Source organism: Macaca mulatta, chromosome 7, assembly GCF_049350105.2.
Source record: "Macaca mulatta isolate MMU2019108-1 chromosome 7, T2T-MMU8v2.0, whole genome shotgun sequence".
In the NCBI taxonomy this organism is placed as follows: Eukaryota; Metazoa; Chordata; class Mammalia; order Primates; family Cercopithecidae; genus Macaca; species Macaca mulatta.
The window spans coordinates 29,193,851-29,221,702 of record NC_133412.1 but is presented as its reverse complement, the minus strand read 5'-3'; the positions used below and the strand labels follow the sequence as shown (position 1 = coordinate 29,221,702).

At 41.6% G+C, this 27,852-nt stretch overlaps 3 protein-coding genes and 1 non-coding gene across 14 annotated transcripts in view; 1 reads left to right on the top strand and 3 right to left on the bottom strand.

Moving 5' to 3' along the window:
* The window catches only part of LOC114679403 (uncharacterized), a 29,879-nt gene extending 19,813 nt beyond the window's left edge, over positions 1 to 10,066 (bottom strand). For 4 of the 8 annotated variants that reach the window (XR_013395589.1, XR_013395590.1, XR_013395588.1 and 1 more), the window contains exons 1-5: positions 9,048 to 10,066; positions 6,547 to 6,572; positions 4,088 to 4,208; positions 1,946 to 2,241; positions 1,599 to 1,846 (exon numbers count right to left, since the gene is read on the bottom strand). Coding sequence is in view for 1 of the 8 variants with exons in the window: in XM_077939436.1 (XP_077795562.1) it covers positions 1,847 to 1,854; positions 1,946 to 2,201; positions 4,088 to 4,208; positions 6,547 to 6,572; positions 9,048 to 9,194 (558 nt within the window). In the remaining 7 variants the exon portion in view is untranslated. Of the gene's footprint in view, positions 1 to 1,598; positions 1,855 to 1,945; positions 2,625 to 4,087; positions 4,209 to 6,546; positions 6,573 to 9,047 lie in introns of those variants that run through there. The other 4 variants (XR_013395587.1, XR_013395591.1, XM_077939436.1 and 1 more) reach the window with 4 other exon arrangements.
* The window catches only part of LOC695149 (RNA polymerase-associated protein LEO1-like), a 29,757-nt gene extending 9,377 nt beyond the window's left edge, over positions 1 to 20,380 (top strand). For 2 of the 3 annotated variants that reach the window (XM_077939435.1, XM_077939432.1), the window contains 3 exons: positions 1,510 to 1,645; positions 2,803 to 2,986; positions 20,226 to 20,380. In XM_077939435.1, coding sequence (XP_077795561.1) covers positions 1,510 to 1,645; positions 2,803 to 2,986; positions 20,226 to 20,311 — 406 coding nt within the window. In that variant the 3' untranslated portion in view covers positions 20,312 to 20,380. Of the gene's footprint in view, positions 1 to 1,509; positions 1,646 to 2,802; positions 2,987 to 6,563; positions 6,745 to 20,225 lie in introns of those variants that run through there. The other variant, XM_077939433.1, reaches the window with a different exon arrangement.
* The window catches only part of TMOD3 (tropomodulin 3), a 79,959-nt gene continuing 65,527 nt past the window's right edge, over positions 13,421 to 27,852 (bottom strand). Inside the window, exons 9-11 of one of the 2 annotated variants that reach the window (XM_015142196.3) lie at positions 24,956 to 25,099; positions 22,925 to 23,069; positions 13,421 to 16,728 (exon numbers count right to left, since the gene is read on the bottom strand). In XM_015142196.3, the coding sequence (XP_014997682.1) occupies positions 16,694 to 16,728; positions 22,925 to 23,069; positions 24,956 to 25,099 (324 nt within the window). In that variant the 3' untranslated portion in view covers positions 13,421 to 16,693. The remainder of the gene's footprint in view (positions 16,729 to 22,924; positions 23,070 to 24,955; positions 25,100 to 27,852) is intronic. The other variant, NM_001266419.1, reaches the window with a different exon arrangement.
* On the bottom strand, positions 18,187 to 18,288 carry LOC114679756 (U6 spliceosomal RNA). The gene has a single exon (XR_003731869.1). It is a non-coding gene; the product is annotated as a U6 spliceosomal RNA (small nuclear RNA).

Below are 27,852 nucleotides of genomic sequence, written 5' to 3'. Positions count from 1 at the left end.
TAACAAAGTAGAGATAGTACAACCCAACCCTGGACCACGGTCTAGTTTTCATACACCTTTTAAGTTGACTCCAAGCTGAACTGCTCAGGGAGCCAGTTCATCCTATCAGAATTCCCAGGAGAGTGATTATAACCCAGAATGTAGGTATGTTAATCCACAATGATCAGTACACTTGGTAAGAAGCCTGGAGGATTTGTCCTTGCAGCTCTGCTGCTCAGCAGGTCCTTTCCCTGGAGTGAAATTGACCTGGGAAGCTAGGCCATCATCAGAATGGTGTTGGTGTGTGCCGGCAACAGACCCTTGCCTGAGGCTGCTGCAGCCTGTGCCTAAGCAGTCATATGCTGTGGCCAGCTAAGCTTACTGTTGTGGCCCCTTCTCCATGCCTTCCCTCTGAAGGACACAGTACTGTTGATTAGGAGTAGGCTTTCCTCCAGAGGTGGAGTACTTTTTTAAAAGACAAGCGCTCTTTTGGGGGACATGGAAGTTTTCTAAAATCAGACAGGGGTCATGATTGTAAAACTGTTTAATTGTATACTTAAATGAATGGATGTCATAGTATGTAAAACATATTCAGTATATCCGTTGGTCTTTTTAAAGACTATAAATAGGGACAGCTCTGAGGTTATGTAATCTTGAGGAAGGGTTGCAATCTCACTAGTTTCCAGCTTCCTTATCTATAAAATGGCAATAACAACATCTACCGCACAGGGATGTTGTATCAATGAAGTCAAATAACACATAGAACATCACACAGAGACCTGGCACAAGTGCTGAGTGGTGCTCAATCCAGTCTCTTAATCATCTCTCCTAGAATAGCATCCTAAAAGACGTGTGATTCTGAGCTTGCTTTTTTTCACTGTCCCCCGTGCTCCACACTGGGATATCTGACTGCCTGGCATCATCTCATTCTGGACGTCCCATCTCTCTGTAGCCATGCTCTCTCTTCCAGAGACTCTCCCCTAAGGATCATTCTCCTCCCCTCTGATATACATAATTAAAAGCTGCCTTCCTGTAGTCAGGAAGACATTTCTTTCCACCCAGGACTCCTGGTCTAGCTGTATTATCCCCCTGGGCTGTTATAAGGCCCCTGCTGCTACTGTGACCTGCCTCCTTGCTTTGACTTCCAATTTCTTCCAGATGGAGAGACTCATTGTTAGTTCTCTAAATGTCCCTTCTGGCATCTGCACCTCCCTCTGGGAACTGAGATTTCATATTCCGTCTCTTCTCCTCTCTCTGACTGCAATCGGGGATATTCTTTGTAAAATACTTTGACCTTGCCACCTGCCTCTCCTCACTTCTGCTGCACTCCCACTTTAGCCCAGTCAGCTTTCCCCAGGAGGTGGGGCAGAGGGAGGAGTTTCTCAGGAGGCTGGAGAAGGAAGAACTGTGATCCTGCCTCCTCTGTCTGCTGAGTGCGAGGTCCTCGTCCCCAGGTGTTTTTGCTATCGGTATGATTGCCTCCAAATGTTCATAGTGACCAGTGAGACATTTTTGTCCACTTCCTGGCAGACCTCACTCTAGAGACAGTGCCACATACAGAAAGATGACCCTGCCACTTGCTAATAGAAGTTCAAAGACACAGAAAATTAGAATCTTACCAATGGCGGGTCGTGATCCTGAAGGCCAACACACAGAAGTGATGAAGGTATGTTCGGTAAGCTTTATCGTGGGACATTTGGAGTAGTAAGACCTATGTTTTCCAGAACATTAATTCACCATTTCTTATTGCCACTGCTGTTTTATTTCTTGCAGTCATCAGGGAACCAGCTTCACCTTCTAAGTGTGTAGTTAACCACAGTAATGTCAGTGGCTGCTGGTGAGACTACCAAACAAAGGACTCTGAAATCTAGAAAACTGATGATTAAAAAAATGTAACCTTTCAGAAACATACATTGTGAACCCCAATGTGTGAAATGCCAGGCAGATTTTAAAAAATGGAGTCTACCTTGTGGCTCAAGAACTGTCCCCTCGTAAGGCCTCTCCATTCTGTCACTGGAGCTATGGGGAGCTCTGGGTTGAGGAGTCAGGACAAGAGTATCTGGGAGCCATGGGAGTTTGGTGGAGCCTGGGCAGGTCAGGTCGTTGTGGCTCAGGGATGAACAGAAACAGCCTCTCCTGCTCCAGGTGGTCAGTTCGGGTGGGTTGCTTCTCTCTGGGCCGAGTGGCAGCACAGAACAGCAGCACGGCTCCGGAGGACAGGCCTGTGCCAACAGAACAGCAGCACGGCTCCGGAGGATAGGCCTGTGCCAATGCCAATCAAGCCGGTTAGTGTCAGGGCACCCTTCTGCCTCTTTTTTTTGAGACGGCGTCTCGCTCTGTCGGCCAGGCTGGACTACAGTGGCATGATCCTGGCTCACAGAAACCTCTGCCTCCCAAGTTCAAGTGATTCTCCTTCCTCAGCCTCCTGAGTAGCTGAGGACTACAGCTACAGGCGTGTGTCACCACCCCCATCTAATTTTTGCATTTTTTGGTGGAGATGGGGTTTTGCCATGTTTCCCAGGCTGGTCTCGAACTCCTGACCTCAAGTGATCTGCCCGCCTTGGCCTACCAGATTGCTGGGATTACAGACGTGAGCCACTGCACCTGGCCCCTTCTGCCTCTTCACCCTTGCATTGCCTTCACACCTGCAAACCAAAGGATCCACGTGGAGTAACAGAGGTGTGATAGGGAATATGGTACCCCAAAGACACATGGAACAGCTGTTACCCTGGACTAGGCATTATGTGTTCTTTATGGTAAAAGTAGATGCAAGAGGGCACAAGTTTTGATTTTAGGCTGAAGAGGTTATTTGCTTCTTTACAGAAAGAGGAACGCTTGAGGGCTTCCACTCACCGGGAGTCTCAGGCAATCCATCTGCGGGAGAAGCGCTACCAGCAGGAGCCAAGTGTCTCCTACCAGGACCCTGGCAGTGACGGTGTGGAGGAGGAAGGCAAGGACACCTTCAGCCTGGCTGCTATTAAAAACTATTATCAAGGTGAATTCCAAGGTGAGTCAGGTTATGGAGGTCACATTTCATCATTTCAGGGTGGCAGTGCCTGCTTTTGCTCTGGTGAGCTGTTACTCCTTGTCCTACTATTTATTGAGGACAAAAGTACGAAGGCCTTTTTGTTTTCTCTCCCACAGAAAAGATTAGCTGTGAAAATATGGCATCTGGCTGGGCGCAGTGGCTCACGCCTGTAATCCCAGCACTTTGGGAGGCTGAGGCAGGCAGATGACCTGAGGTCAGGAGCTGAAGACCAGACTGGCCAACATGGTGAAACCCCATCTCTACTAAAAATAGAAAAATTAGCCAGGCGTGGTGGCGGATGCCTGTAATCCCAGCTACTCGGGAGGGTGAGACAGGAGAATCGCTTGTACCTGAGAGATGGAGGTTGCGGTGGGCCAAGATTGCACCACTGCACTCCAACCTGGGCAACAAGAGCAAACTCTGTCTCAAAAAAAAAAAAAAAGAAAGAAAAAGAAAAGAAAACATGGCATCCTCCAAATAAAATCAATTAAACAATTTATGTCCTTGTGGAAGGAAATGTATATAAGGCAGTTCCTCTGCTTGTATAATTAAAGACCCAATATTTAAGCTTCACAGTTCTTAAAACTGATGTGTATGTATTTAAAAGTGATCAAATAACCTGAGAACAAAACCTCTCAAATCTAGTCATTTCAGCATGTCTGAAAGTTCTATTTACCTTCCCACTGAAACTTTTAAAAAAAGTTGACCCTTCAGGAAAAATGTACAGTGGGAAGTAACAATATTTGGCAGAAGAAACACTGAGGAATAAACCATCTTTGAAGGTGAATCCCATGTCTTAAATTCCTTTGCTTTCAGAGGAACAAGCCAGCATCTATTCCTCAGACAGTGACCAGGGGTCAGAAGATAAGACTCAAAGATTAGTGAGAGCAAAGAAACTCAGTAATGATGAAGTAAGACCAAATGTAGTCAATTCTCAGAGTTTACCCTGTGCTCAGGAGCCAACTGCTGGGAACAGAGCTCACAGACCAGGCATGCACAAATTAGCTGTCTACACACTTGACTGAAATCCAGTGAGATAAATGCAGTAGTAGGACTAGGAGTGACCCAAAGGTCTGATACCTGTGCTCGGGTGGGTCTTGGAAGGCTGCATGGAGAAGGAAGTCTCTGCTGGGTATTGAAGAATGAGCAGAAGCTTACAAGCACACAGGCCAGGTTAGGCACTCTAGGAACATGGAAAGGCCTGTAAAGAAAGGTGCAGGGCCTGAGATATCAAGTCTCAGCTACAGAACTACAAATTGCTTCATGTGGGTAGAGCAAGGGTGGTCTACCATGTTCATTGTGGGACACTGGGTATCTTTTAAAATTTATTTATTTGAGATGGAGTATCACTCTGTCACCCAGGGTAGAGTGCAGTGGCACAATCTCGGCTCGCTGCAACCTCCACCTCCCAGGTTCATGTGATTCTCCTGCCTCAGCCTCCCAAGTAGCTGGGATTACAGGCACCTGCCACTAAGGCTGGCTAATTTTGGTACTTTTTAGTAGCGATGAGGTTTCACCATGTTGGCCAGGCTGGTCTCAAACTCCTGACCTCAGGTGATCCTCCCACCTCAGCCTCCCAAAGTACTGGGATTACAGGCATGAGATACCAATACCACCACACCCGGCCTTTTATTTTATTTTTAAGACAGGGTCTTGCTCTGTTGCCCAGGTTGGAATGCAGTGGTATGATCATGGCTCACTATAGCCTCAATCTCCTGGGTTGAAGTGATCCTCCTGCCAAAGCCTTCTGAGTAGCTGTAACGAAAGGCGTGCACCACCATGCCTGGCTAATTTTTAAAATGGTTTGTAGAGATGGGGGTCTCAATATGTTGCTCAGGCTAGTCTCGAACTCCTGGCCTTTAGCAATCCTTCCACCTTGGCCTCCCAAAGTGCTGGGATTACAGACATGAGCTATGGTGCCTGGCTTAAAACTGGGTGTCCTTATTGTTTCAATGTAATAGTAGTTGAGGGGTTATCTCATTTGTTATAAAAATATTTTCCTTTGTTTTCTTTTCCTTTTATAAGATCACAGGTACAAATAAATTTTAAGTCTTTTATTTATTTTTTTATTTTGAGACAATCTTGCTATGTTGCCCAGGCTAGAGTCAGTGGCACAGTCTTGGCTCACTTCCCAGGTTCAAGCAATTCTTGTGCCTCAACCACTTGAGTAACTGAAACTACAGGCATGCACCGCCATGCCCGGCTAGAGAGAGAGAGAGAGAGTGAGAGAGAGAGAGACAGAGAGAGAGAGAGGGAGAGAGAGAGAGAGAGAGAGAGAGAGAGAGAGAGAGAGAGTGTGTGTGTGTGTGTGTGTGTGTGTGTCTTTAGTAGAGATGGGATTTTGCCATGTTGGCCAGGCTGGTCTTGAACTCTTGGGCCTCAAGTGATCTGCCTGTCTCAGCCTCCAAAAGTGTGGGGATTACAGGCGTGAGCCACTGTGCCTGGCCTTAAGTATGAATTATATAAGAGAATCACTATGGTATTGCCCATTGGCCATATTAATTCATTGAATGTTTTCTGAACACATGCTCTGTTCTAGGTTCTAGAGATACAGACAGGAAAAACACTGCAGTGACAACAGTGGTCACTGTGTGTTCATTTATTTTTTCCTCTCTCTACACAACACACAGTTGTCCCTCAGTATTCATGGTGGTGGATTGGTTCCAGGACTCAGAGGATACTAAAATCACAAGTGCTCAAGTTGCTTATATAAGATAGTTTAGCATTTGCATATAAGCTATGCACATCCCCCTGTATGCTTTAAATCATTTGTAGGCTGGGTGCTTTGGGAGCCCAGCACTTTGGGAGGCTGAGGCGGGTGGATCATTTGAGCCCAGCCTGAGACCAAGATGAGACCCCCATCTCTACAAAAAAAAAAAAAAATTAAAAAATTAGCTGAGTGCAGGTAGTCCCAGCTACTCAGGAAGCTTAGGCAGGAAGATCAACTGAACCCAGGAGGTTGAGGCTGCAGTGAGCCGTAATCGTGCCACTGCACTCCAGCACAGGCAACAGAGCAAGATCCTGTCTCAAAACAAAAAATTATCTCTAGATTACTTATAATACAATATAAATGCTATGTAGGCCGGGTGTAGTGGGTCACGCCTGTAATCCCAGCACTTTGGGAGGCCGAGGCGGGTGGATCACCTGAGGTCAGGAGTTCGAGACCAGCCTGGCCAACATGGTGAAAACCCATCTCTACTAAAAATACAAAAATTAGCCAGACATGGTGGTGCATGCCTGGAATCCCAGCTATTTGGGAGGCTGAGGCAGAAGAATTGCTCGAACCTGGGATGTGGAGGTTGCAGTGAGCTGAGATCACGCCACTGCACTCCAGTCTGGGAAATGAGCAAAACTCCGTCTCAAAAGAAAAAAAAAAGTAAAGTGTCTCTTCAGCCTTGACCACTGCCTAGGGGAAACCTATTCAGTTGCCTGATCTAGACGGTGTCTGAGCTCTAGTGTGAAGGGCTGGCTCCCTCACTGTCAGGTCAGAACCATTTTAGATAAAATTTCCAAAAACAATTTATTTTAAAATGTCTTACCTCTCATATTTATTCAGGCACACCTTCTGGAAAGAGGAAAGCAGAGCATGAAGAGGAAGAAGATGATATAAAGCCCTAAAATGTGCACTCACTGTATTCAACAGTTTGTTTTAAAACAATTATGAAATGACTTGTTTTAATTGAAGTTGAGTTGCTTTTGCATAATCCTAGTTGTGAATAAAAAGTTTTCAAAAGCAAGTCCATTACGTTAGAAAATTCACTTTTTCCCAAAGAGGAGGATTTTGTTCACTGTTTACTGTAGGTGGATTTTAGGTTTTAGTGCATTCCTGCTGTTAAGTTTGGCTCAGTTATGGCCTCCTCCAGGATGTCCTCCCTGGACTGCCTAGCTGAGTTTGGGGCCTTTCTGTGCTCTGTAGTCTCCTTAGTATGGCATTAATTCCATTTCCCATATGGCACTGTGCTCTTGGAAGAGCAGGTACAGCAGGGAGAGCTCACTGGATACCTGGTACTTAACCAGAGCTGTGTGGGCTTGACCACTTCTAATCCTTAGGGCAGGTGCTATTATACCCCTTTTATAGATGTGGAAGCTGAGGTTTAAAGAGCTTAAGACTTTTGTACAAAGCTTTTACTTAAGTAAACAAGTAAGCTTTTCTGAGACAAGGGTTAGAATCTTCCATGCATAGTGATCACAATGCTGGGCTAATACTTTAGTGACCTTATGAAGATACCCAAAATATCTACCTGAGATAAACAGGCACCATTAGGTTTAGGGAAAAGTGCAATGGGAAACAAAATACCAGATTTGATTTCTAGTTTTGTGATTGCTACAACAGCTGGAACATAATAGAACCTAAAAACTACTGAATGAACAAACAAATGCTGTTGTGTTGGGCAGTCCCTTCTCTGACATCAGTTTCTTGAACTAGGGGGGCTTTCGATTTGACCACATAAATCCTTCAATTCAATGTTTATATTTCTTTACCTCTGAGAATACTAGATATATATTTTAAAATGTTTTGTTAAATAGAAATGATCAAGGGGGAAAAAAATAGCCCATTTCACCATGCCAAAAATCCCATTTTACAATTCTATTTCCTTCCCTTTTATACTTTTACAGCATAATTTTGTGCTTGTATATTAAACACATTCACAATTAGCATTAGCTTCTAAAGAAGAATTGAGAGACTCATTCAGAACAATGAAGGGTACTAGCACAACTTAATTTTAACATCAGGTTTCTTTCTAAGGGGCTGGCCTTGAGGATCTGCTACGTCTGTGAACAGGACAGGGGCTGGGGGACTGGGTTGGGATCTACAAGCCCTCGACCTTTGCAGACCATGCAGGAAAGCTTAACAGTTGAAGGAAAAAAATGTTTGGCAATTTTAGACTCACAAGTGGTCAAGCCACTCCCACTATTTGGTACCTATAAGAGCAGTGGTAGCACCAGGTTGGACTGCTTTGGAGGACATGGTGAGGGCACTGTTGCCTCACAGCCAGTCCCTGGCACTCAAGTCCTCTTGAACTCAGGGGAGCAGCTCACAACTCAAGCACCCGAGTCTCCCTGACTCACCAAAGGGAATATGCATCGAGGCTTCCTGTACGTGAATATGAAGCTCAACAGCCATTCTCAGAAGGGAGAATGACATTAAAGATTCCAGGTCAATTTCTTTATTCCCCTAAGTTAGGAAAACTCTGAAAACTTTAAATTATTTAACTTTTATCCTTAAGTTTCCTCAAACCTATTACATGTTTCCCTGTTTTTTTTGAGACGGAGTCTCACCCTGTCACTGAGGCTGGAGTACAGTGGCGCGATCTCGGCTCACTGAAACCTGTCTCCTGGGCTCAAGCGATTCTCCTGTCTCAAGCCTCCTGAGTAGCTGGGATTATGGGCACTCGCCACTGCACCTAGCTGATTTTTGTATTTTTAGTAGAGAGGGGGTTTTGCCATGTTGGCCAGGCCGGTCTTGAACTCCTGACCTCAGGTGATCAGCCCGCCTTGGCCTCCCAAAGTGTTGGGATTACAGGCGTGAGCCTCTATGCCCAGCCTTTTTTTTTTTTTTTTTTTTTTTTTTTTGAGATGGAGTCTTGCTCTGTCACGCAGACTGGAGTGCAGTGGTGCGATTTTGGCTCACTGCAACCTTCACCTCCTGGGTTCAAGCTATTCTCCTGCCTCAACCTCTTGAGTAGCTGGGACTACAGGCATGTGCCACCATGCCTGGCTAATTTTTGTATTTTTAGTAGAGACGGGGTTTCACTATGTTGGCCAGGCTGGTCTTGAACTCCTCACCTCAGGTGATCCGCCTGCCTCGGCCTCCCAAAGTGCTGGGATTACAGGCGTGAGCCACTGCACTTGTCCGACCCTGCTCTTTCATATTTGTCAACTCAATTCAATTTTATGAACAGACAGGGCCTAGTACTGATGATATTAGGTTGAACCTTATGAAATTACTATTTTTATGAGTAAAAGTGTTCAACTATTATAACTAATTTTACATGATTCATAGACTGAGTGGCTTAAATAACAGAAATTTATTGCTCACGTTCCTAGAGGCTGGGAAGTCCGAGATCATGGTTTGGTTCCTGATGAGGGTTCCCTTCCTGGCTTGCAGGCAGCTGCTGTTTTGCTGTATCTTCACGTGATGGAAAGAGTCTCCTGTCTCTTTGTATAAGAACACAAATGCCATCATAAGGGGACCAACCTTGTGACCCTATCTAGCCTTAATTACCTTCTAAAGGCCCCATCTCCAAATATCATCACATTGGGGGTTAGGGCTTCAACATGTGAATTTGGGGTGGGGGGCAGGTGTGGATACAAATATTCAGTCCATAACAGGTAGGACTGAATAACTCAGGGAAATTGATAAACTTGTTCTTGAAGAAGGATGTAAGGAATGAATTTTAGAACTTAGGAATGAAAGGGATTACATGCTTTTTCAAAAAGTCCAAGTTTACAGAATATTTGATAAACTTTATTGAAACGATTTATCCCAGTATATATTGGTTAAGTTCTAAATGCTTCTAGTACAGTCTTCAAAAGAAACTTCACTGTGCTGTTATGAATTTGGATAATATTTTGTATTACTTAAATATCAGTGTTAAAATTCATTGCTTTTATACTTATAAAAATGGAAAAATAAGGCAATTACAATGTTGGATATTTTAGCATTAGAAAAAAATGTAAATACCTGATTTCATTTGACAATGAATGATACTCAAATGATTGTTACAAAGGTAATTTTCAAGCTTTTAAATGTAACTAAAACCAAATATAATAATTCATCCAAAAAACTGAAAAAAAAACATTTGAAATTACAAAAATTTTTATGTTATACGTGTATATACATTTGAAAAAACAATTCTTAAATGGATTGATCTAAAAATTTGAAACCACTGAATCAAAAGCTTATCTTTCTGAGTACAGGTGAAATTTAAACTTCTAAAAACTGCTATATACACCCATCAAGAAGCACCAATAATTCATTCTTAAACCTTACTCTCTGAATGTATAGACTATAATATTTGAAACATTTTAGGCCAATTAATTGCTTTGCATCAATTAAGACATACTGAGTGTAGAAAAGGGAGTAAAACTTCATATATGTAGACTCTAAGAGGTGTCTGATTGTCTTAAGAATGTAATAACTTGGGCTGGGCACGGTGGCTCACACCTGTAATGCCAGCACTTTGGGAGGCTGAGGTGGGTGGATTAAGAGGTCAGGAGTTCGAGACCAGCCTGGCCACGATGGTGAAACTCCATCTCTACTGAAAATACAAAAGTTAGCTAGGCATGGTGGTGGGTGCCTGTAGTCCCAGCTACCCAGGAGGCTGAGGCAGGAGAATCGCTTGAACCAAGGAAGCGGAGGTTGCAGTGATCCGAGATTGCACCACTGCACTCCAGCCTGGGCGACAAGAGTAAAACTCCATCTTAAAAAAAAAAAAAAGAATGTAATAACTTGTTACAGCTATATTAACAAAACACTGCTGGTGGTGTTTCTTAATACATATATTTTTTGGAGATGGAGTCTCACTCTGTCACCCAGGCTGGAGTGCAATGGTGCAATCTCGGCTCACTGCAACCTCCACCTCCCAGGTTCAAGTGATTCTTCTGCCTCAGGCTCCCTAGTAGCTGGAATTACAGATGCACACCACCATGCCGAACTAATTTTTTGTATTTTTAGTAGAGATGGGTTTTCGCCATGTTGGCCAGGCTGGTCTTGAACTCCTGACCTCAAGTGATCTTCCCACCTCGGCCTCCAAAGTGCTGGGATTACAGGTGTGAGCGACTGCACCCGGCCATTACAATCTCTTTTTATCTAGCCTTTAGAGCAGGTGTCCTAAGTGAAAGACAAAAACAACAACAAAAAAACTGCTGGGTTTTTTTTTTTTTTTTGGAGACAGAGTCTCACTCTATTACCCAGGCTGGAATGCCGTCACATGATCAAAGCTCACTGCAGCTTCAACCTCCCAGGCTCAAGCAGTTCTCCCACTTTAGACTCCTAAGTAGCTGGCAGTACAGGTGTCTGGCTAATTTTTAAATTTTTTGTAAAGATGGGGTCTTGCTATGTTATCCAGGATGGTCTCAAACTCCTGGGCTCAAGTAATCCTCCCTGCTTGGTCTCCCAAAGTACTAGGAGTACAGCTCTTTTTTTTTTTTTTTTTTTTCCCTTGAGATAGAGTTTCACTCCCATTGCCCAGGCTGGAGTGCAGCGGCATGATCTCATCTTATTGCAACCTCCACCTCCCAGGCTCAAGCACTTCTGCCGCCTCAGTCTTCTAAGTAGATGTGACTACAGGCATGCACCACCACACCCAGATAATTTTTGTACTTTTTGTAGAGATGGGGTTTTGCCATGTTACCCAGGTTGGTCTCAAACTCCTGAGCTCCAGTGATCCGTCGGCCTCGGCTTTCCAAAGTGCTAGGATTACAGGCATAAGACAGTGCTTGGCCAAAATTCTTCATGTGTTAATGAAGGCTTTCCAAAATACTTAGTTATGGCTTACAATAGTTTACTTAGCCATGTCTTTTTTCTAGGTTGACCTTTCTGAACAATCAGACTGCAAGACAGGGCTTAAAATTAATAAAATATATTATGTTTTATTATAAAATTTCTAATTCATTCATTTTTTATAGGGAAGAACTTATAGAACTGAATTATAGTGGAGAAAAATCAATACAGGTTGAGTATCCCTTATCCAAAATGCTGGGACCATAAGTGTTTCAGATTTCAAATTATTTTGGATTTTGTAATACAGGGCATTACACAAGTTCAGCATCCCTAATCTGAAAATCTGAAATTCTAAATGCCCCAATAAGCATTTCCTTTGAGCACTATGTTAGTACTCAAAAAGTTTTCAATTAGGGATGTTCAATCTGTAGATCTAAGAAAGAATGACCAAATTAAAATATAAGCATAAAGGCCGGGCACGGTGGCTCAAGCCTGTAATCCCAGCACTTTGGGAGGCCAAGACGGGTGGATCACGAGGTCAGGAGATCGTAGACCATCCTGGCTAACACGGTGAAACCCCGTCTCTACTAAAAAATACAAAAAACTAGCCGGGCGTGGTGGGGGGGTGCCTGTAGTCCCAGCTACTCGGGAGGCTGAGGCAGGAGAATGGCGTGAACCCGGAGGCGGAGCTTCCAGTGGGCTGAGATTCGGCCGCTGCATTCCAGCCTGGGCGACAGAGCAAGACTCTGTCTCAAAAAAAAAAAAAAAAAAAAAAAAGAGTAAGTCTGGGTGTGGTGGCTCAAGCCTGTAATCCCAGCACTTTGGGAGGCTGAGGTGGGCAGATAACCTGAGGTCAGTTTGAGACCAGCCCCACCAACATGGTGAAACCCCATCTCTACTAAAAATACAAAAAATTATCCAGGCGTGGTGACGGACGCCTGTAATCCCAGCTACTTGGGAGGCTGAGGCAGGAGAATCACTTGTACCTGGGAGGTGGAAGTTGCAGTGAGCTGAGATTGCACCACTGCACTCCAGCCTGGGCAACAGAGTGAGACTCAGTCTCAAAAAAGAATATAGAAGTCTTTGCCTCTGAATACTATTTTCTCAATTTAAAAATAATGAGTGAAGAGTTTCTTTGCTTTGTTGGTAAGCAAGTCTTAGGGCAAGAAATATCCAGAAACATTAATCATCAGTGAAGGAAAGGGTAATTTTACAGATACTTAGACCCCAAGAACTCACGGCCCTTAACGGAGAGCAGCAACCCGAGTTGTCTCTAGTGCATCCATATGTTTGCTTCTCTTGGGTGCCATGGGTCAATACATTCGAAGTGCAGTAGCACTGTAGAATGAGTGAAGTTGGGCAGTACTAAACTTGCAAAGAATGGAAGTGACTAAGGACTCCAGAGAAAGCATGATCCTTGCATCTGCTGAGAGGTAAACAACGGTTCCTGGTTTTATAGGGAAAAAGTGAGGCAACCCTGGGAACACAGACCCTAAATAAGATTTTATAAAACTCCATAAAGGCTGTCATCTTATTTTAAAGACAGCAAAAGTTAGATATAATGTACAACATGGTATGAGTAACATTTTATCAAAACTTTTTTTTTTTTTTTGAGATGGAGTTTCACTCCTGTTGCCCAGGCTGGAGTGCAATGGTGTGACCTTGGCTCACCACAACCTCCGCCTCCCAGGTTCAAGGAATTCTCCTGCCTCAGCCTCCCGAGTAGCTGAGATAACAGGCGTGTGCCACCACGCCTGGCTAATTTTGCATTTTTAGTAGAGACAGGGTTTCTCCATGTTGGTCAAGCTGGTCTCGAACTCCCGACCTCAGGTGATCCGCCCGCCTCGGCCTCCCAAAGTCTAGGATTACAGGCATGAGCCACTGCGCCCAGCCCCAAACATTTTTAAAAATAATTCTTATTATGTCATGGAATCCTCTTTTTAAATGAAAACACAACAGATACTTGGTCAACTGGAAAACAATTTATAAAGGTCTATTTACATGTAACTTCTCCAGAGTGCATCTCTTATACAAAGCAAGGATGTGGGTTATTTCATTCAAATAACATGAAGTCGCAATTAAATGACCAAACTAACGCTCCTCGAAGTCTCTAACCATCTGCTAATTTATTTAATACAAAAATGCTTATTTGGTCTTTTAATGACAAGCAACCTTTGAAAGTGTATTTCACCTATTCTTGAGACTTCTACTAGGCTTTAGCTATAAGAATATAGCACCAAAATCCATTTTAATAGTATTAATATTTGCCACTAATATTGAGTTTTTAATACATACAATTTCATGTAGGAATATTGGGAAAATTCAGACAAATATGAGTATAACATTTTATAAAATGGGTAATAAAAAGCTTTTTTAAAAATAGCAATTTAAAAACACAAAGAATATTCTTTTACAGAACCAGATAAGCTGGTTAGACTACAAAACCTAAGGTCTCAGAAAACCTTTGGCTTAAAAATTAAGATTACTGCAAAACCCTAATCTATTTATTACAAAATTTTAGAGCAATTTAGAAATACTGAAAGTTACTAAGAGGTGCCAGATTTTTAAAGATTGAAGTAAACACGATTTTTCTCCCTTATACTTTTGGAAAGATTTTCTATATTCAATTGGATGAATGTTCATATTTAATGTTACTTATGAAGAAATCCTTTCTTTCAGTTATACAATGAACTATTATAATGCAGAATTGAAATGGTACAAGCAAAATACTCAACTTCATGCTTCGATAAACAATAAAGGAAAAAGATATTACCCATAGGTATGAGGCAAAATTATAGGTAGAGTCCCACTTACCTATATTAAAAAAAAAAACCAAAAAACTTAAGGGATGAAGGGGGTACTAGTTATCAACTGATTGACTTACAGAACAATGCAAACGAGGATGCCTGACTGAAAGTCTAGGTGACCAATTCTTTCTGGTAGCCTGAGATGCCTGCTCCATGCCTGACTCTCAATCTTGCTGGAACTGTGCAGTCTCTACAAAACCAAATACAATCAAAAAGCTGCATATGGGCATGGGGAGGGGAAGAGGGGTGAAGAAGAGAGGGAGGGAGAGAAATAGGGAAACAGAGAAAGTTGGAAGGGAGAGGGATGGAGGAAGGGAGGCAACAAAGCAAGCAGGTGAGCCTTGCTAACTTAGAAAAATATCAGTGGCCTTTAACTGACAGGGAATAGTGCAAGTTAATCTTTGGCCCCTATAAAACACTGGATACTGATATAACAAAACAAAACAAGACAAAACCAAAAAAAGAAACCGAAGACACATACCACAGTTCTTATGAGGGAAGCTTAGTCTATTAAGAAGGCTTATTAGCAGAGCACACAAGAAGCTGCCTTGCTTGTTAGATAAACTGTCCAGCCCAAGCCAAAGTAGCAGACGTATTGCAATTCAATTTCAAAAAGTATTTTTGTTTTTGGGTTTTTTTTTTTTGAGACAGAGTCTTGTTCTGTCGCCCAGACAGCAGTGCAGTGGTACGATCTCGGCTCACTCCAACCTCTATCTCCCAGGTTCAAGTGATTCTCCTGCCTCAGCCTCCCGAGTAGCTGGGATTACAGGTGTGCACCACCACACCCAGCTAATTTTTTGATTTTTAGTAGGACAGGGTTTCACCATGTTGGCCAGGCTGGTCTCGAACTCTTGACCTTAAGTGATCCACCCACTTTGGCTTCCCAAAGTGCTGGGATTCCAGGCATGAGCCACTGTGCCCAGCCCAAAAAGTTAAAAAAAAATTAATAATGATTAGCTACCTTGCCTCCCTCAGAAATGAGATTTTTTCCCTTCAGAAACATCTCTGTAAATGATACAGCCAGGCCTGAATTTTGAGGCCAGGGTTACCTCAGATTCCATTCCTCCCTGTTTTCTGCAGCTGTAAATGCCTCTGCCATCTCCTGCTCCAGGGGCTGCCCTGAGACAGAACATGAACACAAGTCCAGATCCTCTTCCCACCAGCATCAGCTCTGCAGTCTCAAATCAGTCTCCCAATCACAGTACTCTAGTTCAATTGTTCACTTTAATACTTTGAGCAAGAAAGACTGCTTTTATTATAGAAATGACTTTTATAAATATGGACAAAAGTATAAGATGAAAGGAAGCATATACTAAAAATTAGATTTATGAAGAATAGCAGTTTTCCTTCTTGGCTGGAAGATCTGTAGCAGTGATTAAATACTGTATGCAATTCTGCACTGCAAATAGGAACTTCTTGATACTGTGTAACACCAAGTAATTTACATACATGCTAGCTTCCAGCTGACTTACAGTAACCATCAGTTTAAACAACTGTTTTGCAAGTGCCTCATACTGGAACTCTATCATATTTATTCTCTTTGATTTCATTGTTTAACAGTTTTCTTTTTTCTCTTACCCTAAATAATTAAGAGTTGGCTGTATACCTTTTTTTTGGGGGGGGGGCGGTGAAAACAGCTTTTATTTTTTACTATTAGCTTTCACAAAAATTTAATAATGCTCACTTTATTAAAATGAAACACTGGAATGAACTTAGACCTCACTATACTTTTAAACAAAGTATGTAACCTAGCAAAGCTGATGACTTTGTTTTAGGAAAACCTGGGTGTTGCTGTGTCTCATCAGACAAGTGCAGTAACCTGGAATGCACAAATGACCACCTCTCTCCCTGGAGACCTGCTTTAGCTCCAACACAGATGACCAGATTTTGAGTCAACTGTTTTAAAATTCTGGCATTTTGTTCTCTTCATAGAGAAAAATCACACCCTTGCAAAGTTCATGTATTTTAAAAATTTTTTAAAAATTTAGAAAAGTCTCCAGGTCATGGAGTGAAGAAAATACTGAAGTGTTTTATGTCTAAATGAAGCAATGACAATTCTGATACCAGCAATATCCCTTTTGATTTAAAAAAGATTGGTCCTCACAATGTTCAAATTATTCTACACAAATGACCTGTGAAATTTTTTACAATTGTATTTTTTTGCTCAAGAGTCATCATAAATCATTTGATTAAACTAAATTAAAATTGATTTCAGCAGAAAGTAGAAATGTTTCAGAATATAAAATATCACATTACTGATTTTACAATTTGAAACTGATAACAACTTAAACTATAAAAAAAAAAAAAATGCATATCACTAAAAAAATTTTTCCAGTCTTTTCCCTTCTACCCAGGAAAATTTTACATCTGGTGTCACCAACATGAACCTTTGGTGATCTTCTGAAGTCTTCCAAAGATTACACCTTGGCAGACTTACTGGTGATCTCCTTCAACTCGTCTCTTGCGCACTATGAGAAAAATAAAAGAAACTATGTTAGAAATCCCTATTAGTTTTTACAATGGTAACTTGCTTATAACAAGCAAGTTTCTGCGTAAGTTATAAGTTCTACAAAATTGAAACGTCCATTTCCAGTTCACATGACCATTAATTAAAAAAAACAAAAACAAAAACCAAACCTACTTCCCATCATTCACCACTGTCATTTACTTGTTGAGAACCGAGGGGCTTCAAAACAAGAACTACATGCCCTAAGGTCAATGACTCATAGCTGTGCTTACATAGCAGCAGCACTAGAAATCTAAATGGTCAGCAATCATCTACAAGTCATTTGTTTTTATTTTTAACTTTGTAATTTATTTTATTAATAAAATAGAGATTAGGTCTCACTATTTTGCCCAGGCTGGTCTCGGACTCCTGGGTTCAAGTATCTGCCCGCCTCAGCATCCCAAAGTGCTGGGATTACAGGTGTGAGCCACTGCGCCTAGCCCAAGTCATTTGTTTATTGAAAAAGTACATACTCAGGTTTAAAAAAACAGCTAGTAAATTAGTGTGTTAAATTTTGAAGTGACATTCGGGCAGCTGGGGTTAGAACATATTAAAAGTAGCTATTTGCATGCTCTCCTGATTAGACACTACAATGTATTTCCTTAGGCTGTAAAAGAATATACCAAAAACATTTTTGTCATTTTTATACGTAAGTGATTTGCTACTGCTTTCTGAATTTTCCTTCTCTTGCTTCCTGTAAAATAAACCAGTTCAGGGTCTGATAAAACAACAAATGCAAAGTAATGAAAATCTCAGACCCTGGTAATATGGCGCGGTCACTTCTGACTACCATAAACTTTGGCTGCCTAAGTGGCCAACTCACTCAGCTTATGCAGCAAAGAACGGTACATGTATGTATCTGAGACTACCAGCCTCTTCCTGGACTGGTGATGCCAAACTACTCAGGGGTGTTCTCTAGTAGCAGAACAAGGTCTTCAACTTCAAATCTTGCTACCTGCACTCTCACCTATCAGCCACTAGACAGCATTCACTGCCACCAATTCAGGACTCTCAGCACTGTGGCCAGCTCCTAGAGAGGACAAAAACCACAGGTTCCAGAGTTGGTGACAAATAGAGTGAATCATGGCTCTGTCACTTCTGTAGTATGTATTTTGGCCTAAATTGGCTGTTTGACAGAGGAACTAGAAGCCAACAGGTGTACCTGGTGTCCTGGCCAGGCCATAGACACTCCACTCTTGTGCTACTCTGACTGCTGGCTTCTGTTTGTCAGCCTTTAATAGATAAGACCACACGTTCAGATGACGTATATAAAATCTTGTTCAGCCATAGGCTGGGTGCTCGCTTGAAAATAAAACCAGAAGGACTAAAGTATCAGGTTCCCACAAACATTTTTATACTTATCTAATTAAGTTTGCCTGACTCTAAGTTTATTTTAATTTATTTTTTGCCAGAACTCAATAAAAATAGGGATTGCTTCATGAATGTGTGTGTCATCCTTGCAAGGGGCCATGCTCATCTTCTCTGTATCATTCCAATTTTAGTGTATGTGCTGTCAAAGCAAGCAACTGACTCTAATTTTAATCCATGCTAACAAGGACAAGTTTCATGTGTTCACTGAAGTATTAAAAAAAAATTAAATGGAGACTTGAGCTCTCAAATATCAAATCATGTATATAGATCTCTGAAAAATATAGAAATGTCTGAAAGGCAAACTTCAGATAATTCTTTAGGGTAGAACATTTCAAAGAAAATTTTGAATTGCAGCAGGGTTTGGATGTTATTGGCATACCACTTCAGATGCTAAAATGCATGCTATAAAAAAGGACAGAGTGCAGCAAACAAAAAAGGTCTACAAAATGGAATATGTAGTTAGCTAGTGCAAAGATAGTAATGTGAGACTCAAAGGTAAATAGAATATTGCATGTATACCATAGAACCTCTTTGCTGTTACAGCTGTGACACTTCTTAGCTGGAGAGATGGAGAGTAGGTAGAATTATTTCAATGAATAGCTGAGACTAAGAAAACAATGAGAGGGAACGATGTTACCAAAATCAGAACTCAAAGATCTGATAAAGCCCCCTCTACAAGGTGAAAAAGAACTATATGCCCAGGAGATTCTGCACAAGTTTCAAGTATTGTTCTTTGATTATCTCTTTTGTGTTAGCACATATCAGGCTGCTGAGACCAGTATGTCAGAAAACATGGTCTTCAGACTTTCCATCTTTATCTTCTAGGCAGAGGTCAGAGTATACAGCTGAAAAAAAGTTAAGCTGAGCGGGAGAATGAGAAACTGCTGCCACTGTGTGTACAACAGAGGACAGTGGGGCAACGGGCCATTTCTGCCTCCTCTTTCTCACCTGGTGCTCACCTGTTACCTTCCAGCAATTCCTCAGCTCATCCTCTAGATGGCAGGCTTATAAATGTTGCCCTGTTAACAATTTTTTGGATCTGGTCCAATTTCTTTCCAAAACACACTCCACTGATAAAAGTTGTCAATATGTCATCATTAGTTAATTGCAAATGTCCTAACTAACCTCATTTTCTAACTCTAAAAGCAATAAGGGCAGTTTTTTTTTTTTTAAGTATCTTAATCATGTATTCAGTGTTCTCTAATGGCTCTCAAACGCTTCCTGCATAAAATCCAAATAAATCCAAGTTCTTTAACCATGTAATTTTAGTGTATTCTACCAACACTGCCTCTTAAATCTGCTGATATCACCTTTTTTTTTTTTTTTTAAGACAAAAGTCTCACCCTGTCGTCCAGGCTGGAGTGCAGTGGTGCAATCTCGGCTCACTGCAACCTCTGCCTCCTGGGTTCAAGCAATTCTCATGCCTCAGCCCCCTCAGTAGCTAGGATTACAGGCACCTGCCACCACACCTGGCTAATTTTTTATTTTTAGTTTCACCACATTGGCCAGGGTGGTCTCAAACTCCTGACCTCAGGTGATCTACCCATCTGGGTCTCTCAAAGTGCTTGGATTACAGGCGTGAGCCACCGCACCCAGCCTTGATCTGCTGGTATCACTTTGTAAATACTAGCTTTAAACAACAAGTACTTATTGAAAGTTTATTCTGGAGCCAGCCTCATGATAGTCAGTTCTTAAAATCCACAGGCTGTCATCAGCACATAAATAACTTGCTTGCTCTCAAATTTGAACTTTTATCTATAATTGCCCTGTCCAGGAATGTGTTTATTGTCATTTCATGCCTGAGACCCACGTCTGAAAATGTAGTTTGGATCAGAATGAAACAGTGTAAGTGGGAGTCTACAGAGTTCCCAGCACAAAGCTGCTTGCTTTCTCTCAATTCTGCTTTGGGTCAGAACACAGCTTCTTCAACATGGCCTTCAATTCCTCTATAACACCCCACTGTGCACAGCTATTCAATTGCTCAGTGCCAACATAAAGCAGTCTAGGAAGTGGTTTTCATTTGCCCCCCCCATCTAGCATTTGCCCAAATCTCCCTCAATCTAACACTGGACATTTCTTTTCTTACAGAAATGCAGGCAAAGTGCCTACCAAAACAGGCTTCACAAAAAAACACAACTGCTGAAGCCTTGCAAAGGTCAGCACCCCTGCCATGACATTTATGGGCATTCACTGTACTGCCCCCGGAGGGCCAGTTGCTGGAATCACCTGCCTCCTGGAGGGAGGTAAGTAACAGCTGGTTGGGGCTTGTTAAGTTAGTTTCCAAGGAGAGGAAAAATGGAGGATACTTCTGGCTTAGTTTATGGCCATTTAGGTACCAGAAAATTGTAACTTTGAGAGAGTTCAAATTCTACCACTTATTTATTCACTTAATCCAGTTTTCTTAAGTACCTATTGTGTGTCAGGCATGGTTTTAAGAGAGTTGGGATTCAATAGTTGGACATGGCCCTGCCAACAACATAGTCCCTGCCCTCAAAAAGCATATAGTATTTGGAAATAAGACTATTACATATAATTAATTTTCTGAGTAAAAGGCAATTTAAAAAATAGGACAAATGCTGTGTTAAGTAGAAGACATACGGGGCACACCTGCTTAAGATGTATAACAATGATGAACTCAGAAACTCAAATATCCACTCAACACTGGAGAAACAAGCCAGGGTTTCTGAGTGTGAAATGACTTCAACCCAAATCTCATCATAGACTAAATCAGAACCTCTAAGGAAATTCGCTCTGTCACTTTTCTGTAGTGTGTTTTTTGGCAAGTCAGTTAACTTCTCTGAGCCTCAACTTATCCTGCATAACAGGAGAACAACAGTATCAGTACCTCGTGGCTGTGTAGTGCACTAATGAGAACATAGTAAACATTCAACAGAGCACTTGGCTTCACTATCCATCAAAGTAGGGTTATGTGATGGTCGTGAGGCCCTGGTCAACCAACTTTTTGGGGTGAAGAAAGTCATTTTAAGCCAATAATGTATGTGTTTTTAAACCTCTCCAATTATTTATGAAGTCCAGCTAGAACTTTATGAAGTTCTCTTAAAACATTGCTCTAAGAAGCAAAATTAAATGCCTGAAGGAAAAAATAGAAGCTAACTACTGAACCAATACTAAAACAATTAGCATGACTTTGCAAACTACATTTGGAATCAACAATACACCAAAACACACCAATTTTCTATTTTCAAAAGCAAGCAGCTAACATCTCCTCTGGGAAACCATAGTGATACAAAGGACAGAAAGAGTTTGAGCTAATATTTTCCACAGTGATCTGGAATAAAGAAATGAAGTGCTATTTTTTTCCTGCTCCAGAAACTTTTACAGAATGCAAACTCAAATATGGCTGAAGCTTAAGAGAATGGCAACACTTTGAAATGTCACTCCTTTTGAGAAGTCTTGTTTTACTTCTTTTCTAAAAGGCATCTTTAAAAATACTTCAATGGCAAACATCCTAGTTTAAAAGAATCAACTTTTGGAAACATGTAGAAATAAAATTCTAAGCACCATATTCTTTAATTCAGCCTTGGCTGGAAAGTCTATTTCAAACAGAAGCCACAAGCCTCAAGCAATTAAATAGGAACCACAGGAGAATGAGAGATTACTGACCTAGATGTATGCAGTGAGAAGAGAGTTCCACAACAGTCCTGTTAGAAAGATGAGCAAACACCTACACACCGGACTGTAAAACCTGGGTGAGGGCCCAGGTGCGGTGGCTCACGCCTGTAATCCCAGCACTTTGGGAGGCCAAGGTGGGCGGATGGTGAGGTCAAGAGATCGAGACCATCCTGGCCAACACAGTGAAACCCCATCTCTACTAAAAATACAAAAACTGGCTGGGCATAGTGGCTCACACCTGTAATTCCAGCACTTTGGGAGGCCGAGGTGGGTGAATCACAAGGTCAGGAGATCGAGACCATCCTGGCTAACATGATGAAACCCCGTCTCTACCAAAAATACAAAAAAAAATGAGCTGGGCGTGGTGGCAGGCGCCTGTAGTCCCAGCTACTTGGGAGGCTAAGGCAGGAGAATGGCATGAACCCGGGAGGTGGAGCTTGCAGTGAGCCGAGATCATGCCACTGCACTCCAGCCTGAGCAACTGAGCAAGATTCTGTCTCAAAAAAAAAACCAAAAAAAACCAACAAACAAAAAAAACCACCCAAAAATTAGCTGGGCATGGTGGTGCACACCTGTAGTCTCAGCTACTTGGGAGGCTGAGGGAGGAGAACCGCTTGAACCCCAGAGGCAGAGGTTGCAGTGAGCCGAGATGGCACCACTGCACTCCAGCCTGGCAACAGAGTGAGGCTCTGTCTCACAACAACAACGACAAAAAACCTGGGTGAGAAATATAATTATTCTCTATTTTATATATTTCTATATTCCATATTCTATCATATAAAACTGAATTTCTACCGGGTCTATTTGATTAAAAGGGCAAAAAACTTTCCTTTAATGTTGAAATCTTTGTTTCAATAGTTCCAAGGACTGATTTGTAACTGAGAACAAATTGTTTGTTGTAGAAAACTGGTTACTTACAACTACGAAATATGCTTGTCACAGGAAGCTGACTTTACCCATTGACCCAATCATCACAACACCCTCACTTTAATTGAACTAGAATTCAATCGGTATAAAAAGGACCATGTAGATTTTAGAAACAAAGGCCAAATAACTTCTTTGTTAGAATTTATTCTTAAGAGGAAAAGAAGTTCCCTCAATACATTAGCTTATGATAGAACCCAGAAACTCGATCGATACTGTCTATGCCTTACCTAAGTCATTGTTTTTTGTTATAGCATTAGCTGCCCTGGTTCGTGGTCCCTGCTGTGTAAACTGATATCCAAATTTAAGGATATTTGTATTTTCCTCAAGCATCTTGGCCATTTCCAATTCTACAGCTGTCCCCAACTGCTGCCTCTGGAATAATCAGAAAAAAAAAGAACAATATTAATAAACTAGATCAAAATACTTTTCTAGGTAAATTAAGACATTCAGGCACATGCTGATTCTTTGATCTCTTTAAAAAATGTTCCCAATTCCTACAACATATACATAGTTCAGTAGTTCCAAGGGCTGATTTGTAACTGAGAACAAACTGCTTGTTGTAGAAAACTGGTCACTTAAAGCTAAGAAATGTTTGTCACAGGAAGCTGATTTCACCCACTGACCCCATCATCACCACAGCCTCACTGGAACTTTACACACGCACACACACAAAATAAACTTTTTTTTTTTTTTTTTTTTTTTTTGAGACAGAGTCTTGCTCTGTCGCCCAGGCTGGGGTGCAGTGGCCGGATCTCAGCTCACTGCAAGCTCTGCCTCCCGGGTTTAGACCATTCTCCTGCCTCAGCCTCCCGAGTAGCTGGGACTACAGGCGCCCGCCATCTCGCCCGGCTAGTTTTTTGTATTTTTTAGTAGAGACGGGGTTTCACCGTGTTAGCCAGGATGGTCTCGATCTCCTGACCTCGTGATCCACCCGTCTCGGCCTCCCAAAGTGCTGGGATTATAGGCTTGAGCCACCGCGCCCGGCCACAAAATAAACTTTTTTAAGTTCAGTAATATGATCATACAGACATCAAAAAAGTGTGAATTACTACAATGAGATATACTTCATACCCACTAGGATAAGTATAATAAAAAAGATAGATAATAACAAGTGTTGGCAAGAATGTGGAAAAATGAGGACATTGCAGGGAGGAATGTAAAATAGTACAGCTACTGTGGAAAACTGTTTGGCTGCTGCTCAAAAAGTTAAACATAGAATTACCATGTGACCCAGCAATTACACTCCTAGTTATATAGAGAAATGAAAATCTATGTCCATGTAAGAGTTTGTAATGAATGTTCATAGCAGTATTATTTCTAGGGGCCCATACGTGGACACACCCCAAATGGAATAGAATATTATTCAGTCATAAAAGAATGAGGTACTGATGTATGCTACAATACAGATGAACCTCCAGAACATTATGCTAGGTGAAAGAAGCCAGTCACAAAAAGATCACATATTGTTTGATTCCCCAGATACAAGCTGTCCAGAATAGGCAAATCCTAAGAAACAGAAAGTGGATGAGTGATTGCCAGAGCCTGGTGAGAGGGGTGAATGGGGAGTGACTGCTAAAGGGTATGGGGTTTCTTTGTGGGGTAATGAAAATGTTCTGGAATTAGTGGTAATGGCTGTAAAACTCCACAAATATACTAAAAACCATTTAACTGTATATTTTAAAAAAGTGAATTTTACTGTATGTAATTATATCTCAATAAAAAATTAAAAACATGGATTAAGAAGCACTGGGTTAAATTTTAAGACATAATCCTCTTTTCTACCTTCATAGTTTACAAAAGTTGTTTGAAGGACTGAAGGAGACATTTACCAAATATTTTTTCAAATAACTGGAGTTATTTTTTCAAATAAAAAAATTAATAGCTAATCTGGATGGAAACATTGCTAACATGTATCTCTCTGCCTCTTACTTACAAAGACCCTACAATGTGGACCTTGCCAGCACAGAGCTGAAAAATTGGAAGGTGGACTAGGTCACAGGTAAAAGTCCTCTCAGTTCAAACTAGATAGCCATCTAAATTCTCTTAAAATGATCTAGGGAGAGTATACACCTTTATATTGTATACACTGTTATATACACTAATATTCTAGATACCCCAAATGTCCGCTCTCCATTCAGCCCAGCATCTTTCAACAGGGATCCCTGACAGCCCACCTCCCATCCCCATCCTGAGTCGCCAAGCCCTACATAGCAGTGTGGGCTGTAGCTTCCTCGACGTTATTATTGTAGAACATTGACCTGATTGTCAATCTTGAGCTCTGCCAGGGTTTCATTATCTCTTAACGCATCAATCAGTGCCAGAATCCCAACTCCTGTGATGAAGTTGGACTCCACATTTAAGCTCTTCAAAGTTTTGTTCACTTTCAGCATTTCTGCAAAAGCCTGGAAATTAAAGAAAATATTGAGATGAAAATTTGATATAGTACCTACTACATATTGTACATGTCATAAACAAATATATTAATTAACATAACTGCCTTAATGTTTGTCATTAGTTGTTTCAGTTTGACACAGTAGCCCATAGCTCTCACAGGTACAGATGTCCCTCAGTATTCACTGGGGATTCGTTCCAGGACCACCTGCAGATACCAACATCTTCAGATGCTCAACTGCCTTATATAAAATGGCATAGTATTTGCATACAACCTGCACACATCCTCCTGTATACTTTTCATTATCTCTAGGTTACTTAATATACCTAATACAATGCCTACACATCATTTCATTTTTGTGGATTCAACACAGTACCTGGCATACAGCAAATTCAGATTTTGCTTTTAGAAATCCATAGAATTTTTTTTCCCAAATATTTTTGATCTGAAGTTGGTTGAACCCATGGATGACTGTATCTACTTTTCTTTTTCTTTTTCTTTTTTTTTTTGAGACAGGGTCTTGCCCTGTCACCCAGGCTGGAGTGCAGTGGCATGATCATAGCTCACTGCAACCTCTGCCTCCTGGGCTCAACTGATCCTCCCACCTCTGCCTCCTGAGTAGCTGAAACTACAGTTGTGCACCATCATGCCCGGCTAATTTTTGTATTTTTTTGTAGAGATGGGGTTTCACCATGTTGCCCAGGCTGGTCTCAAACTCCTGGGTTCAAGCAATCCACCCACCTCGACTTCCCAAAGTGCTAGGATTACAGTTGTGAGCTACTGCACCTGGCCTGTACCTATTTTTCATATGCACCCTGTCATAATCTTTAGATTTTTTGATCACGTGTAATTCCCTGTTGGTGACATTCTCTACTCCTCATTCCCTACTTCATGCTTCTTTCTTCTGTCTCTCTCACTCTTTCAGTTTCTGTGTCAGACCAACTTCATCAATGTCCCTGGAACATCTTTTCTTATTTGGGTCTTGCTGTAGGTGGACCATGTGAAGCCAAAATGAGGGTAAATTATGTACTAATTTCCAAGGCAGGGGCCAAAAAAGTGGTCAAGGCAGAAGGCCAGAAAAGAACACAGATAACCAGAACCAGAAGAGCACAAAGGCCGTTGAGAAGAAGGGGCTAATGAAATATTAAATTCCTCAAGTAATGGTATGTCTTCAATCTGCTTCTGTTTCACTTCTCATAGGATACGGCACAGTATTAGACATTTGACTCAGTGCTTAATAAATACCATATTGATTAATTAACAGAAGCCTACAAGTGAAAAAAGAAAGAGGAGGGAGACTGGGAAGGAAAGAGAAAGAGACAGAGAGGTAGGAAGAGAGAAGGGAAGGAAGGAGGGGAAGGAAAGAGAAAGAAAAAAGAAGAACGATCATGAGTTTATATAAAACAGCCCCGTAGGGGGATTAAAAGCAAGCTTAAACTACAGAAAATATGGGTAAGACCAAGCTTAAAGTTAAAGGAAAGGCAATAGGGGGTAGAGATACTACAAAAAACTGTGGCTGATACCTACATACTTGTCCTTTCTATTAGCAACAACTAGCTATGTGACCTGGAACAAATCCCTTATCCATACATTTATTCAAATATTACTGATGGTCTATTACTTGATTAGCACTGTTCTAGATATTCAGAAATAAAACATATTGGTCCCTGCCTGGCAGAATGTTCCTTCTAGTTGGGGAGGGACGCAGATAATAAAAGTAAGCAAAGTGCAATGTTAGAGGGTAAAAAGAAAAAAGGCACAATAGGGTAGAGGGGGAGTACTGAGGGTGGAAGTGGGGTTGGTATTTTATATAGCATGGTCAGGAAAAGCCTCACCTAGAAGGTGACTTTTGAGCAAAGAGTCAAAGTGATAAGGTGAAGTTATGTGGATTATTTTAGGAAGAAAGTTCAAGGCAGAAGGAACAAAGGTACGGGCCCTGATTTGGGAGTCCACATGGCATGTTGAAGAAGGCTGTATGGCTAGAGTAGAATGAAAGAAAGGGCAAGTAAAGGAGATGAGATTGACTTATGTGAAGCCTTATAAGGCCACTGAAAGATTTTGATTTTTACTCTTAATGAGATGGGAAGCTGCTAGAGGGTTCTCCGAATAGGAATGAGATAATTTTTTTTTTTTTTTTTTTTTTTTGAGACGGAGTCTCGCGCTGTGTCACCCAGGCTGGAGTGCAGTGGCGCGATCTCGGCTCACTGCAAGCTCCGCCTCCCAGGTTCATGCCATTCTCCTGCCTCAGCCTCTGAGTAGCTGGGACTACAGGCGCCCGCGACCACGCCCGGCTAGTTTTTTTTTTTTGTATTTTTAGTAGAGACGGGGTTTCACCATGTTAGCCAGGATGGTCTCGATCTCCTGACCTCGTGATCCACCCGCCTCGGCCTCCCAAAGTGCTGGGATTACAGGCTTGAGCCACCGCGCCCGGCCAGGAATGAGATAATTTAACTTAAGTTTAAAAGAATCACTCTTAGCGCTATGTAAAGAATTGATTTTGGGGTAGGTAAAATAGATGAAGGTAACTCAATTAGGAGGCTGTTGCAATAATCCAGGTGGGAAAAGATGGTGGCTTGGGTCAAGGTGGTAGTTGTGAAAATGGTGAGAAGTGGTTGGATTCTGAAATATTTTGAAGATAGGGCTAAAGGTATGTTTAAGGTTGCAAGAAAGGGATGTCAAGAATTATTCCATTATAATTTTTTTTTTGCCTGAGCAATTAAAGATTGAAATTGCATTTAGTAAGACAGAAAAGAGCAGAGAAAA